This window comes from Salmo salar, chromosome ssa10, assembly GCF_905237065.1.
Source record: "Salmo salar chromosome ssa10, Ssal_v3.1, whole genome shotgun sequence".
NCBI classification, from domain to species: Eukaryota; Metazoa; Chordata; class Actinopteri; order Salmoniformes; family Salmonidae; genus Salmo; species Salmo salar.
Genome location: NC_059451.1, coordinates 16212193 through 16228346, shown reverse-complemented (window position 1 = coordinate 16228346; position 16154 = coordinate 16212193). Strand labels below are relative to the sequence as shown.

At 44.8% G+C, this 16154-nt stretch overlaps 1 protein-coding gene across 2 annotated transcripts in view; it reads left to right on the top strand.

Annotated features, from left to right (window-relative positions):
* LOC106613616 (glutamate receptor ionotropic, NMDA 3B) overlaps positions 1-15333 on the top strand; it is a 102990-nt gene extending 87657 nt beyond the window's left edge. The window contains exons 6-9 of one of the 2 annotated variants that reach the window (XM_014216062.2): positions 7707-7858; positions 12981-13145; positions 13826-13896; positions 14152-15333. In XM_014216062.2, coding sequence (XP_014071537.2) covers positions 7707-7858; positions 12981-13145; positions 13826-13896; positions 14152-14803 — 1040 coding nt within the window. In that variant the 3' untranslated portion in view covers positions 14804-15333. Of the gene's footprint in view, positions 1-7706; positions 7859-12980; positions 13146-13825; positions 13897-14148 lie in introns of both variants that reach the window. The other variant, XM_014216061.2, reaches the window with a different exon arrangement.
* Positions 15334-16154: the final 821 nt, after the last annotated feature.

Sequence of the window (16154 nt, the reverse complement as noted above, 5' to 3'; positions counted from 1 at the left end):
CCCATGCCAATCCCACCCCAACAACCAGTATACAGTATCAGTTTTCTATGTTTGACAAGTAGTATGAAGCTGCGACTTGGAGCATTGTTTCTCCATACTATGTCATGTATTCCCTGTGAATCTGATGATGGTTTTTCCAACCCTGTCCAGCGAAATTGGTAATTGAAGTCACTTGCATTATTTACCTTAAAGTAGTGTGAAAGTACCAGGTTCTGACCACTAGATGCTGCTGTTCCTGCTACACCGCCACATTTTCATAAATTTAGCTGGTCTCTTGTGTTTATTAAGTAGATTTTGGGTAGAAAACCAATAGTTCCTTTTCAGCCAGTCACTCGGCATAACATACTATGGGAGTCAACGACCAATCATATTCACCTGAAGAAATCACACCCAACGGGCCAATGGATGCAGATATTTCGCTCTTCAGATATGCAGATATTTCGCCTGAAGGAAGAACGTGCCATGCAATTTACTAACTGTTCAAGCACACGAAGACTACGAGATTTAGCTGCGACTTAGGTGTCTGTTAGTAGGGAGAGAGTACTCGTCCCCCTAGATGTTTGAGTTTTGGGTCTTGGTATCGGTTTTGTGTTTGCTAAAAGCTAACTATTTTCTGCTTACTTTCTGCTCTGCTTGTGTAGGTAATTCGTCCTTGCTTGGGTAGAATTTGTGTTGGCTGAAAACCCCACTATTTCTGCTCTGCTTGTATAGCCAGTGCTTCCTTCCTTCAGTAAGATGGACAGATAGCTCTCCCCCGGGAGTGGTAAATAATGCAAGTGACTTCAATTACCAATTTCTCTGGAAAAAGTAAGTTCAAAAAGGCTAACCAGCCGAGTTTGAACCTCTGACTGTGCCCTTAGGACATGTGGTTTTACAATGAAAATTAAAGATACTCACAGGGGCTGTCCTGTTTGCCTGGGGTGGAAACACGCTCAGGAGGCTTTGGCTCGGACCAGTTTGTGTGACCATTGTCGCCGGCTAGGCTCAACATCTGTTGGGCGTCGAGCTGACTTTGTGAGACAGATTGTGGCTGCTGGCGAAGGGTCTTCCAGGGTTGTCTGAGGCCCGGGGGAGAGTGGCAGCAGTGGTCGTAGTTGATAAGGGTCTCATCCCAGCCGAGTGAGGCTTATGCAAGCCCTTAAGCAAGACAGGGATGCCTTGAGCTGTCCAGCGAGATGCGTCCAGACACGTAGCAAATCACCCAGAGCTGAAATAGATGCATGAACAGAATTCCCAGAGGGACCACAGCTATCATAGCACTGGTGCCAAAGCCGCCTCCACCGCCATAGAAAGGTGCGGGATCAGAAACTCGTAGGCCACACCCTCAAAATGAAACCTCAGAAACTTTCTGTGGGGAGGATGTATAGCCACATGAAAATACGCATCATTCAGCTCTATATACCAATCGCTGGCATGCACCGACTAGAATAGCCGGCAAATTGTGAGCATTTTGAACTTGCAAACCTTGAGGTGCTTGCTTAAAATATGCAAGTCCATGATGGGACACAGCGTTCCATCGCTTTTGGGACTAAGAAGTACTGGCTGTACCAATTGCTCTGTATTTCTTACACGGGGACCACCGGAATAGCCTGCTTTTGAATAAGAGAGGAAATCTCCTCTCTCAAGACAAGCGTTAGGACCTCGGGGACCATTGACGTAATGACGCTACAAAAAGGAGGAGGGTACACAGAGAACTGCAGACCGTACCCCCTCGTCACTGTCCTCATGGTGAAACTGCCTCTGGATGGAGCACGCTGCCAGTCTCCCATACATTATCTCCTGAAGGGGCAGAGAACCACCCTGAAAACTGGGATAAAACTAAAAATGCTCATGCACTCTTAGAAAAAAAGGTGCTATCTAGAACTCAAAAGGGTTCTTCGGCTGTCCCCATAGGAGAACCCCTTGAAGAACCCTATTTAGTTCCATGTATAACAATTTCCACAGTGGCTTTTACATGGAATCCAAAAAGGGTTTTACCTGGAACCAAAAAGGGTTTTCCTATGGGGACAGCCGAAGAACCGTTTTGGAACTCTTTTTTATAAGAGGGTGCTTGTTTTCATATCCGCCACCCTTTGACAACCGTTTGTCTGAATGTGGGGAAGGAACTGTGCTTATTATGCCCACAGCTGGACAATACCGCCCTCTAGACACACCTGAACACAGATGAACCTTGCGTTGGTTTTAATGGTAAATGTCACTTATCACAATAAATATAGTTTCCTGATAATTTTATTGAAAAACATAAGACTGCCATGCAATTCATTATTTTATTAGGGTTGTCACAACATTTTAGTCCCTAGCCCATTTCTCCATCAAAGTTTTGGGCTTGTAGGAAAAGTCTTGCATAGGAATAGCCCTCGCAGAGAGCAGCCACTTGTTCGACTATTCAAGGAGAGTTGGGTTGAAGCATTAGGTTGCTATTAGCACAAACTGAATTGCTTTTATGGAGGACTTGCGTTCATTGTGAGGATGACCACACATGACCATGGGTGGCTTTTGACCCCCAAAATTATATTCCTCATGTCTTACTCATTGGTAGGAAGAAGTTTGGTCCTAATCTGATGTTGGGTACTATATATGTATTTCTTAGATTTTTTTAGGGGGTAGATCAGCTTTAATATTGCAGATAGATGGTGGTTTCTATCAATGTAATTGTCTGCATCATTTGCAATCCTCCATATTTTTTTTTGTAATATATATATTTCCCTTTAATATTTTCCCCTAACTCTGCCACCCCTTCCCTAATTGGAGTAAACTAATGGACAATAACACTTAGGCTTCTACTTCCATCTTATACATACTATATAGATTTCATGGACACAGTATATTTTACAATAGTTATCTTTTGTTTGTTAGTTCGATCCTTCATCTCCCATCTATTTCTGAACACCATCCAGTTTCGATTTGAATTTGCCATATATTTTTCAACTGTGCTGTGATGTTTCACAAAAGTTCTGAAACTTGCTATTCTCATAGTTTCTACAGATTGTAAATTAAAGATAAACATTTTTGCTAAGTGTATTATTATTGATCAATTGACTATGACTTTTTAAATCACCCAACAGTGGTGAGTTAGCTCCAGGTATATGTTGCAATTCTTCAGCCATTCCTGAACCTGCGAACAAAAACAAGCTCCTTATGGGAAGTACCAAAACAAATGATCTAATGATTCTGTCTCTTCACAGCAACATTTGCAGAGCTGGGATGGTTGTATCCCCTATATATATATATATATATATATATATATATATATATATATATATATATATATATATATATATATATATATATATATATATAACATTCTATTGGCTGCAAGAATTTTGTATAGAATTTTGGGTGCAATCAATTACTGTAGCTTAATTTCTCAGCGATATATTTCCACAAAATAATGTTTCGTGAATGCTAATCGTATCTGTTACTAACTACAGAAATGATTAGAGAACAATCTGAGATGGTGGGTGCCGAAATCCTCTTTCTGTGGTTTTTGAGGTGGAACGACTCGTGGGATAACTACACACATATACAGTGCATTCAGAAAGTATTCAGACCTCTTCCCTTTTTACACATGTTACGTTACAGCCTTATTCCATAATGGATTAAATAAATAAAAAATCTTCATCAATCTACACACAATACCCCATAATGACAAAGCGAAAACGGGTTTTAGAAATGTTTATACAAAATGTATAGAAAATAAAATAATAATACCTTATTTACGTAAGTATTCAGACCTTTAGGTATGAGACTCGAAATTGAGCTCAGGTGCATCCTGTTTTTGATCATCCTTGAGATATTTCTGCAACTTGATTGGAGAAACCTGTGGTAAATTCAATTGATTGGAAATGATTTGGAAAACACACACCTGTCCATATAAGGTTCCACAATTGACAGTGCATGTCAGAGCAAAAACCAAGCCAGGAGGTTGAAGGAATTGTCTGTAGAGCTCAGAGACAGGAGTTTGTCGAGGCACAGATCTGGGGAAGGGTACCAAAAAATATCTGCAGCATTGAAGGTCCCCAAGAACACAATGGCCTCCATCATTCTTAAATCGGAGAAGTTTGGAACCACCAAGACTCTTCCTAGAGCTGGCCGCTCGACCAAACTGAGCAATTGGGTGAGAAGGGCCTTGGTCAGGGGAGGTGACCAATAACCCAATGTCCATTCTGACAGAGCTCCATAGTTCCTTTCAGAAAGACAATCATCTCTGCAGCACTCCACCAATCATGTCTTTATTGTTGAGTGGCCAGACGGAAGCCACTCCTCAGTAAAAAGCACATTACAGCCCGCTTGGAGTTTGCCAAAAGGCACCTAAAGGACTCTCAGGCCATGAGAATCAAGATTGAACTCTTTGGCCTGATTGTCAAGCATCACGTCAGGAGGAAACCTGGCACCATCACCATCCCACGGTGAAGCATGGTAGTGGCAGCATCATGCTGTGAGGATGTTTTTCAGCGGCAGGGACTGGGAGACTAGTCAGGATTGAGGGAATGAAGAATGGAGCAAAGTACAGAGAGATCCTTGATGAAAACTTGCTCCAGAGCGCTCAGGACCTCAGACTGGGGCGAAAGTTCCCTCCTCTCATTTGCAGATTTTAAACTCATGAATTTTGTCTGCCAGATATCTTTCATGAGACTAAGTCACCCACTCTGGAATGGCGATAGGGGGAGCAATGACTTTGCAATGAAATTGAATTTGACTCAAGCTGTTTCACTGCTTTCCTGAAAAGAACCCACCCCCCTACTAAAAAAATTGAAGCACTTCCTTTACATCACAATATTTCATAAAACAGCCTTATGAGTACTTGATTACTTGATCAACTGGTTTCTCTTGCGGGGTGATTTTTCCAGGTTAGTAATTTCACAAGGCAAGAGGGATTTTTGTGTGGAACCAGATTGACACCTCTTTTCATGTAATGTAACTCCTGCTCTTTTTCCCTGGGTTTTGAGGTGAGGAATATTCCTCCATTTTGGGCCCTGACCTCTAGACAGTCATCCACAATAAAACAGTAATTGGGGTTTTGCTCAATTAGACCTCTTCTAGCTCATCTCTCCCCTCTGCTAATTGTATTTTCTACCTTCCCTCGCTATTCCATTGCACTTTATCTACATGGTTCTTCACGGTATTCATTGCTCCATCCAGTATCACATCACATCACATCACACACACACACACACACACACACACACACACACACACACACACACACACACACACACACACACACACACACACACACACACACACACACACACACACACACACACACACACACACACACACACACACACACACACACACACACACTCTTTCGGGTTGGCAGCTAGTCCTCTATTTATTCATTTCCAGATACTAAAACAATTGATCCGCTCAAATGCAGCCATGAGCTATCACTTTAAACAGAGTTCCTTCTTTCAAAAGACTTTCTGAATCTCTGTCCCCGCCTCTTCAGGGTTTTATTTGTCTCTGGTTTTTGGACTGAGTCGTAGTGGGCTACAGACAGTGGAACTGGAAGGTGCCAGGACTCTTTCGATTTGGTGATTAAAGCCACCCAGTATTTAATGACTGTGATTCAAAGAGGACCTTTACTAAGCACAACATCGTCATTAACACTGGGCTACAGGGACGCCTGTGCCAGCGCAGGGGCCCGACTCTGTTGGCTTTATGGGAAACAGAGGGATGTTTATTGGATCTCCGATGCATTAATTAAGAGTATTAGACTGAAGCACATGCTTTACACAGCGTAGTAGTTCAGCTGTTTTTACCTGTTGGAGCTGGCAGGCAAACAGGCAGGCAAACAGGCAGGCAGGCAGGCAGACAGACAGAGACAGACAGGCTGTGAGAGAGACACGCACGCACACATACGCATATGCGCATATCCTCATTCCAAAACGCCTTTGACAGTGTGTGTGTGCTTGACTGTGTGTGCGTGTTCGTGTGTGTGTGTGCATGCTCGGGCCGTCTCGCTCTGATGAAACGTGTTGATGTCAGAGCCTTGTCTGGCATCTGTCGTCTTGATTGGGAGGGGTAGGGGGGAGTGAGGGAGAGTGAGGAGGAGTGGAAGGGGAGATGACTGACAGACATTAGCCATGAGGGACGAGGGGATGGATAGGCAGAGGTAAACCCCTCCATTGATTAAATAAAAATGTTGAGATGGACGGAAGGGATGAGGGAGGGAAGAAGGGAGGAGGGAGAGATAGAATGAGTTGTTGTGTCTCAATGATCCTTGGGCTCTCACTCTCTGTTATCCCCAGCCCACCAAAACTCATTATTAATTCTGCTGTCAAAGCCAACACACACACACACACACACACACACACACACCACACTCCTTGTCATTAGATAATGGATGTGCCGAACACTCCACTTTTTCTTTGTCCTGTTTCTGTCTTCCTCCATCAATCTTTCCTCAAACTCCTGTTGCTAACGACGACCACGAGATGGGGATTTTTTTCCCTTCCATCCTTCCACGTAAATCAAGAATCCGATATCGAAAATCTCATTCACAAAATGTCATTAAAAACTTCAAAGGAGTAAAGTACAGGAATAGCAGTATAGGTAGAGGAGGAATTATTCCATTTTATGGAGCGACATGGAGGCTGAACTCTGGTTTAGCTATAATAATAACCAAAGCCCTGTGTTCCCCTTCTGAAAGGGTTGAAGGTAAGGTCATCCGATTTGGTTTGGATCAGAAGCGTACCGCAGTTTCGCAGGGCCCCCCCTTCCCCATTTAGCTAATCTCATGCTATTCTATACATTTTGCTATGAGGGAGAGAGAGAAAATGTTGCTGTTTTAAAGATAATTTCCTGCTATTCTACACATTTAACCATGAGGCTGAGAGAAAATGTCGCAGTGTTACAGCTCATTTCTTATAATTCTATGATTTGTTTTGCCATGGTTTATGACGTGTTCATATCCTTAGGCGGAGAGGAGGAGAGGATCCAGACTAGGTCTGCCAGTTAACTCACTCTGCATGAAGTTTGGAATGATACGAGTACAGGCCGCTGCTCAGTTCTCCCCCGAAACAATTTAAAGAAATCTTTAAAGCAGTTAGGGCATTTGAAGTGGAATGGTGTAAAAATGGATACCTCCAAAATAAAGTCTGTTTATTTAGCAGATGTGAGACGTACTCGTCAGTGTTTCTATCCAGATTGCAAAGCTATGGGACTTGTGCTATAGAAGGGAACGCACCAAAACTTTAACATATTTACATGCTTACATTGTAAACATGTTGTTTACCTCCATAACCACCCTTTTACATTGTTCTTCATTTGTTTGCGTCTAACGATATCTTACCCTCGCCTATTGTGCCTACTTTAATGTAACAAATGGTTGAATGCTTCCTTCACAGGACAGTTCTCCTTTGTAAAAGAGACTTTTCATCTCAATGGGATCACCTGAACAAATAGAATTAAACCATAGAAATAATCGAATAATCTCATCTATACTCTTAGAAAAGAAGGTGCTACCTAGAACCATAGTGGAGAACCTTCTGAAAATAACCTTTTTTTTTTGTACAAAGTTCTACGTGGAACCATTTTCACCGCCAAAGTGTTCAACGCGGAACCAAAAATTGTTCTGCTATGGGGACAAACGAAGAACCCTTTTTACTAAGCTTATAGTAGTTATTTGATTTCCATGAATTTCTATAAACTACAATACCCATTGTACCATTGTACTATGCTTTCTTTCTCCACCCCCCCAGGCTATGGAATAGGCCTACCGCAGAACTCCCCTCTGACCAACAACGTGTCAGAGTTCATCAGTCGCTACAAGTCAGACGGCTACATGGACATGCTGCACGACAAGTGGTACAAGGTGGTGCCCTGTGGGAAGAGGGTGTTCGCCGTCACCGAGGTGAGTGTCTGTCTGTGGCCTGGTCCCAGATCTGTTTGGCCTATCTTGTCAACTTCTATGGCCATCAAAATCAGCCTGGGCCCAGATCTGTTTGTGCAGACAGCACCAGCAGATCAGGTGCCAGTCTAGAGTGTGGCTGTGGCGGAGTGGCGCCCCCTGTAGGCACACCACATTGGTTGCAGACAGTTGATGGACATTGGATTTGGCCATTCTCATACATCTGGACATGTCAAACTGGATGTTTGACTCTGTTCTAATATCCACACTAGCATACCACTTGAATGAAGCAATGTATTGGGCATGCATTCTAAGAGCTATGCAAGTCTGGGTTGCAGACATTCTTCAGACGGTCTGGAATCCGTCAGTGTCAGATGTTTAGGGAAAATATTGATTGCTAGATTCTGCCTCTGTGTGTGTGTGTGTCTATGATATCCTCTCAGGATTGTGTGTCATCCTAAAGTTATCCTTTAACCTCAAGCACTTAGCTAGTATAGTACTCCAACTCACGCCCTGAGATTAGAAGGTTGGGAGTTTGATCCCCAGCCGAGTGATCCCAAAGACTGTAAAAATGGGACCCAATGCGTCTCTGCTTGGCACTTAGCATTAAGTAGATATATGGGGGTAAGCCCTGCGATAGACTAGAGTCCTGTTCAGGGGGTATACCTGTACATCAAGCTGCCTCACGCTACAGAAACAGGAGATAGGCTCTTGCTCCTATGAGCCGTTATGGCTTGCACAAGGCTACTTAGCCGTTCCGGATTGCTCAGCAAGGCTACTAACTTACTGAGCTGGTATAACTGCCCTGGCCCAATGGCTCTGTTAGTATAGACAAGTGTTTATATACATCATTGTCTGTTACTAACTACATAACTGGTTGTTTGAATCGTTTTACGCTAGTGTTATTATTGTTGCTGCCCTGTTACTGGGGCAACCATCTGGTCCCATCAGCATGACGATGTGGGCTGTTTACCTGTTGGTTCTCGCTCCCCAGACAGACAGCAGCTGAGGACTCTGGGATTGCTTTTCTAATGCCAACACCATATCAGCTCGCAGTGATTTGTGGTCTGCACAGACCCATTGAAGAGAGTGTGTGTGGAGAGAGGCTGTGTGTGTGTGTGTGTGTGTGTGTGTGTGTGTGTGTGTGTGTGTGTGTGTGTGTGTGTGTGTGTGTGTGTGTGTGTGTGTGTGTGTGTGTGTGTGTGTGTGCCTGTAGGTGTGCGTGTTCAGGATGGGGAAAACGGTGCTAGAGCGAGACAAGCAGTGATCCTAGCCATCTGTGCAGAAACATCAAAGCCATTCCTAGTCTTATCATTACCTAATTATCAAATTATCATCCGATTTAACTTTGGGGAGTGACTGAGGGATGGATGGTAGAACACGGATGTTTCCCACATGACAACGTCTACCGTTCGTCTCGACTGAGCTGCACACGACACGACTGACAATAACGTTTATTCTGTTAGCACCGCTGAGGAAAGATTTTTGGTTTATTGATTTGCCCCGGGCGACGTTCCTTTGAACTGTGATGTCATAAACGTTGAAGTCTTTTTTTTTGTCATCGTGTACCTGGCCATGTCGGCCCCTTAAAGATGCTCAAATTTAGAATTGGAAATGTCAAAATATACATTGGCAGACTGTAATTTTCAAGCTGCCTTGGATCAATGTGAGAAAATCCGAGGAGTGAATGCAGCACAAGTTTAAAAAAAACGCCCTATAAACCACACATCTAGGGTATATCTTTCAGTTTCCTCTATATCCTTCACAGTTCTTTCCCAGTTTCATGTATATCTTTCACAGTTTATTCTTTCATAGTTTCATCTATATCTTTCACAGTCTAATTTACATCTTTCACAGTTTCATCTAAATCTTTCACAGTTTCATCTTTCACAGTTTCATTTATATATTTTACAGTTTAATGTGTTTCACTATTTTACTATAATTAGGAGGTCGAGAATTGCTGTGGTCCGCATTGAACAGATTATTCCTCATTTCCATTCCAAATCCTTCCCCTCACACGGATTCTGAGGGGAAAGGCTGAGGGACAGCGGAGTGGGGAGGGGAACAGGGGGAGATGAGCTACGGCTGCCCAGAAACAATATGACGGAGGATGGGCCCACTCTTAAACACATTCGACAGGCTAACACCATCCATACTCTGGCCTTAACTCATCCCATTAAAACTTATCCCCCCTGCATACCAAACACGACTGGATCAGTGCGAGGGAGAGAGAAGGAAGGGGGAGAATGTAGAGTGGAGATGGGGAGGGAGAGAGAAGGATGGGAGAGGGGGGGGTGACCGATGGATGGGGGAGAGCGAGTGAATGAAGTGGGTAAGAAGAAGAGGGGGAGAGAGCAAGGGGGGGGGCACAGTGGTAGACTGGAAGGGAGAGAGAAAGAAAGGGAGCAGAGTGGTAGAGAGAGAAAATGAGAGAGGGAGCAGAGTGGCACGAGGCTGAGACTGGCAGCTCCCTTTCTTGGCCGAGTCCCAGAATGAAATGGGAGGAGGGACGGAGTGAAGGATGTCGGGAGGGAGGGGTGGAGGGAGAGATGGGGTGGGCCTTGACTGAACCCCTGGGGTTCACTGTGTCAGCACTTCGGAAACAAGCCTGCCATCGTCTACCCCCCCCCTCCCTCCCACCTACATCCAAACCTCTACAGATAATATCAGAGAGAGAGGCAGGAGGTCTGCATTCGGTTTAGAAGATTTCCTCTGAAAAGTTCTCTCTCCTTTCGGAAAAGTGTCAAACAGTGTTAGACAATGCGGCTGCATAGACACTGAATATACAAAACATTAAGAACACCTGCTCTTTCCATGACAGACTCACCAGGTGAATCCAGGTGAAAGCTATTATCCTTTATTGATGTCACTTGTTAAATCCACTTCAATCAGTGTAAATGAAGGGTAGGAGACAGGTTAAATTTGCGTATGTGCGGCATTCAGAGGATGAATGGGCAAGACAAAAAATGAAGTGCCTTTGAACGGGGTATGGTAGAAGATGCCAGGCTCACCGGTTTGTGTCAAGAACTGCATCGCTGCTGGGTTTTTCACTCTCAACAGTTTCCCATGTGTATCAAGAATGGTCCACCACCCAAAGGACATCCAGCCAACTTGACACAACTGTGGGAAGCACTGGAGTCAACAGGGGCCAACATCCCTGTGGAACGCTTTCGACACCTTGTGGAGTCCATGTCCCGACGAATTGAAGCTGTTATGAGGGCAAAAGTGGGTGCTACTCAATATTAGGAAGGTGTTCCTAATGTTTTGTACACTCAGTGTATACTGTATATATACACAGCACATCCCCAACAACAAATGTTGTTAAACCTTAACACGCTAGATGTATTGTATAACTATGCAGATGTACTATACAACTATGGAGGTGCACTGTACTATACAACTACTGTAATGTATTGCTGTATGGGCTGGCAGGCAGGTCCACCATAAGGTGGATACTCAGACAGGGTGCTCACTGCTCACACTGTGCGTCTCAAGCACACACCGTCTCAAGCACACACTGTCCTGACTAAAAGGCACTGCATGGTCAATCCGGCGTCTGCATTGGCCGTGCAGCCTTTACGGTGAAACGGCCTATGCGAAAGTCAGGGCATTCATACATCTTACACTTTTTCGGGGCAGCGCAGAGCTGTTGAGTAGAGCTGTTGAGATGGAAGTTGTCAAGGAAGTGAGTTTGTGTTGATACAGGTCCTCCACATTGTTACAACATTTGGAAGGCGCTCGGCAATGTGGTACGGCTCCGCAATTGCGTCACACGGCGCCTCCGACCACATTTACAGATCAAGCATAAATTCGCTTTTAGGCTAAATTCCCTCTAAGCACTGCTGCAATTCAAAAAGGGCCTCTGCAGCAGCCCACAGGGTAGAAACTAATCATACAGGGTAAAATAGAGTAGAGTAGAAGTGTAGGCTTATAGAGATACAATGAGAACACAGTAGAATAAACTAGAACCAAATAGAATACCAGGAAATAGAATATTCCCGAAGGCAGCCCATGGCATGGAGGTTGAAAACCTTCATGGGACAGAGATCAGGCATGTGTCACTCAGTGGGCTCACTGCTCGGGTTTCTAATGGGAACACAGCATCATCCATTTCAATTAGTGAAAGCTGGGATCCTCTTCTTTTTAATAGACGCCATCAAACTCTGATTTCACACGCGATTCCATAGCCTATAGAAATGTTACACAATGACTGGGTTTATAGGAACACTTAGTTCATTCCACACATCAAAAAGCTGTTTGATTTGATTTTCCATTGCATTCGCATTGACGTCAGAGTAATTAGAGGGACAATAGAGCGCTGAGTACCAGGCCATTAGCGACTTGATGGCCGTTAGCAAGTTTTGTCGGCTACCGTCGACCATCAGCACCATTCATTTACAGAGCGCAGTTCTGGAGTGAGTGGCCTACCCACTGGGCCCAGACGTCAATTCAACGTCTATTCCACGTTGGTTCAATGTCATTTTATTGAATTGATGTCGAAACAACATTGATTCAACGTTACAGTGTGTGCCCAGTGGGTAGGTAATTTAACTCATGACCGCCGGTGTAGCGGTAATACGGTCATCGTAATAGCCCTAGCCACCAGGCTTTTTACATTCTGATTAGTTCTCCTACGCAGGACCCCTCCAGGCATCTCTAGGGGCCGACAGAAGCCTCCTCGTGTCAAAACTCTAACTGGATATCTATGGACAATCTCTGTCTGAATCAAGATGAATAAACTGCCCCTTAGAGGCAAAAACAGGGGGTGTCAGTGCAGAATAATATATATGCCATTTCGCTTTTATCCAAAGCGACTTAGTCATACTTGGATACATTTTATGTATGGCTGGCCCTGGGAATCAAACACAACCCTGGTGTTGCAAGCGCCATGCTCTACCCGACTGATCCATACAGGATCACTAAAGATTTGAGACCTGAAACTATGCTAAGTATCCATTCGATTGAGATCTAATGACAAGGTTCTCATTGTACCGATCAGCATCATTCCAAGGACCAGATCCGGTCCATGGACCGGAGGTTGACAATCAATTGACTATATTGTTAACCCCCTGTGTTACGTGTGTTAACCCTGTCCAAGTAACCCAACTGTCCCCTCCCCCTACAGACTCTCCAGATGGGCATTCGTCACTTCTCAGGGCTGTTTGTGCTGCTGTGTGTGGGCGTGGCCACGTCGCTGCTCACCCTGGCTGGGGAGCACGCCTTCTACCACATGGTGCTGCCCCGCATCCGACGACGACAAAAGTACAAGTACTGGCTCCACACCAGCCAGGTGAGATGGAGGGAGGGAGTGTGTGTGTGTGAACCAAAGGAGAGTTTGTGTGTGTGCGTTTGAATGGCAGCAAGTCTGTATCAATACAATATCCTTTCACAGTAAGCCAGTGCCTTGAGAACCTTCCTGTTCCTGCCTCAGTCTTCAGACTTTTTCATAGTTTCTTTCATTGGCCTTTTTAAAGTGCTCTTTTTTACTTGAACAAAATGTGTGGCTCTCCCTGGCATGTTTTACAAACTCTATATCTAAAAGCACTTACACTTCACATATCCACTGTGAATTCAATATTAACAAACCGTTATTGCTTGTAAAATGTTGTTTATGGTGTAGGTTTCTCATGCTCTTGGCTAGACTGTCATTGGGACTATAAATCACCTTGGCTGTCATTTGAAAACATTAAGGCAACACCGCCATCTGCTGTTGACTTAGATAACCACCATTTTGGAAGCCCAGTCCAAGTTGAACATTAAAAGGACTGACATTTCAAATCTGCCTGGCTTAAGTACCCGGAGGTCTTCTAAGCTCCTTCCCCAATTGAGGATTATTAATGAGAGGGGAAAAGTAATTACAATTTCTAAGATGGTGTCAATTCTGCACGTTTTGAATAAAACAGTGTGGAGCTTTTCAACCCCCTGTATCCCTTGGCTGTCAGTGTAACTATAGCCCCATTTATTCTGCAGAAAATCCACCGAGCCCTGAACCAGACCTATGAGGACGTGAAGAAGAAGCAGGACACCAACACAGAGAAAAGGTGACAAAATGGCTGCCATTATGGAGACCTTAAAAAAAAAGTACTAACTTTACCTTTCTTCCATGATGAGTGATCTGACAGGACATGGACAGGTAGAATCCTATTGGCCCTTTTACCCATCAGCGGTAATGAGAGGAGGCAGTCATATTGCTGAGTTACAGATTCAAAGCGAGCTAACACACTACTAGGGCTTGATTTGACACCAGACCAGTGTCTTTCTTTCTTTACTGACACAAGCCTTTTATCTCCCAGTAGCTGCTGCATCCAGAAGAACCAGCACCCCCAGCCTCCCCCTGACCCCCTTCTCTCCAAGGCATCGGCCAAGTGGAACAACGAGAACAGCAGGGACTCCTCTGCTGCAGCCGCTAAGGACAACAAGCGTGTCCACTTTAACCTGGAGACCCTCAACAGCCGCCGCCTGCTAGCCCGGGCCGTGACCAAGTCCGAAGGGGGGAGAGGGGGGGAAGGTATCCCCGGGGCTAACCAGGCAACACGTGTCTGCGCAAACGGAGGCTTCGGGACTTCCTTTGCCAACCTGGTGCTCTCCCTCCCCTCCTCCTCTTCTTCATCCATCCCTTCATCTTCCTCCTTGGGCGTTCCTCCAAGGCCAGGGGAGCTACAAGAGCTACAGGAGAAGATCGACCTGATCCGGGATCAGCTAAGGACGGCTCTGGCCAGGAGGGCTGAGCTGCAGACTTCCCTGGCCAAGGAGAAGGCCGCCTGCTCTGCACCCATAGTGTCAGGAACGCCCCCCGTGGTTTTAGCCGCAGCATCCCTCCCCACCTCCACCAAAACCACCTCGTCCCTCCCTTCCACCCGCTGTGCCACCACCATGACAGACCCTGTCCTCAAGGCCCTGCCCACAGTCCGCACAGCCCCCGCCAAACACACCAACGAGAAGAGGTGATGCCCCTCTGGTGTTTGGACACGGACCAATCAATGGTGTAGTAAGGGGTTAAAAGGGGAGGGGTTTGTTGAAAGCAGCTGGATTCCCTTTGTTTGGATGTATCCTTTTCCTGTGATCCTGATGCCGTAGCATGGCAGCTCTTTCCCTGGACACCAACCTTTCAACCTTTTGCTACTGGGTGAAAAATGAGAGCTTCTAGGGCATTGGGAATTCCTTGTGCTCTACGCTGCCCAACTGCCTCATATGGCTGGTAACATGCGTGCAACCTCAGGCCTACTTGAATACAGTATATCGTGCCAATGCGGTGGGGCTGGAGGTACCAGCACGCCCACCCATGCATCTGTTCTGTGAACTGAGCCATTAAACTTTGTAGCGCTCACTCCTCTCTTCTCCTCTGCCACAGGACCCCGACTCCCACGGAGGAATCAGGAGTGGTGCGTCGTATGTTTTATTTCCTTTGAGATCCGAATCGATATTGTTCACTGGCCTTGATTGACATGTTTTTCAAGAATAAAAGTCCGATGAAAGTGTTGGTTGTGACGAAGGTTGAAATGTGAATCCTTGTATTGTGTACTTTGTGTGGTCTGTATTTTTACCTTTCGGTACTGAGGGGGAAATTTCAGTGATTTCAGTGATAGAATAACAGGTATTAGGCATGTTTGATGTCTGGCAGTGTATAGAGAGCAATAGTAATGACGTCTTTTTGTAGGCTACTAAGTCCACCATGGTTGGTTGGCAAAAAGCCTACGGGAAAATTGAGTTTTTTGTAAGGTTTTTGGACAAACGCCAAAAATAATGTCCGCGATACACGCAGGCTTAGATCTTTTACGGTTTGTTCTATGAGAATCTTTACCAGCTAACGTCACTGAGAATTCAAGAATTTATGCAATAAAAGAAAATGAAAAATTAGCACACAAAACGTCACGTTAACTGACTCAGAACAAAACATCAGCCCAAAGATGTTCTAAGCCTGTGTTAACCTTATTTTCGGCATTTATCCCAAAACCCTATTCTTTCCCCAGATGAATGGCTGAATGAACCAGGAGGTAACTCATTTCTGGTTTTTAGGACTACAAGCTGGCGAGCTCTATTACACATTAACTCTAAACATGTATTCACTTTTAAACAAGTAAACAGGGTGTCATTTCTCCTTTCTGATATAGGATCCTTTTGTCAATCAGGGGGTTCCCCATGAACATGATCCAAATATGGATGTGACATGACATCCATGTGACAGGATTTGAAATATGTCAACATACAATACCCAGGAAGTTCCTATTTTATGTGACCAATAAAATTGTATTTGATTTTACAAGGGAGGTCTCCTGACCTCAGTGGGACTTCCTGGATA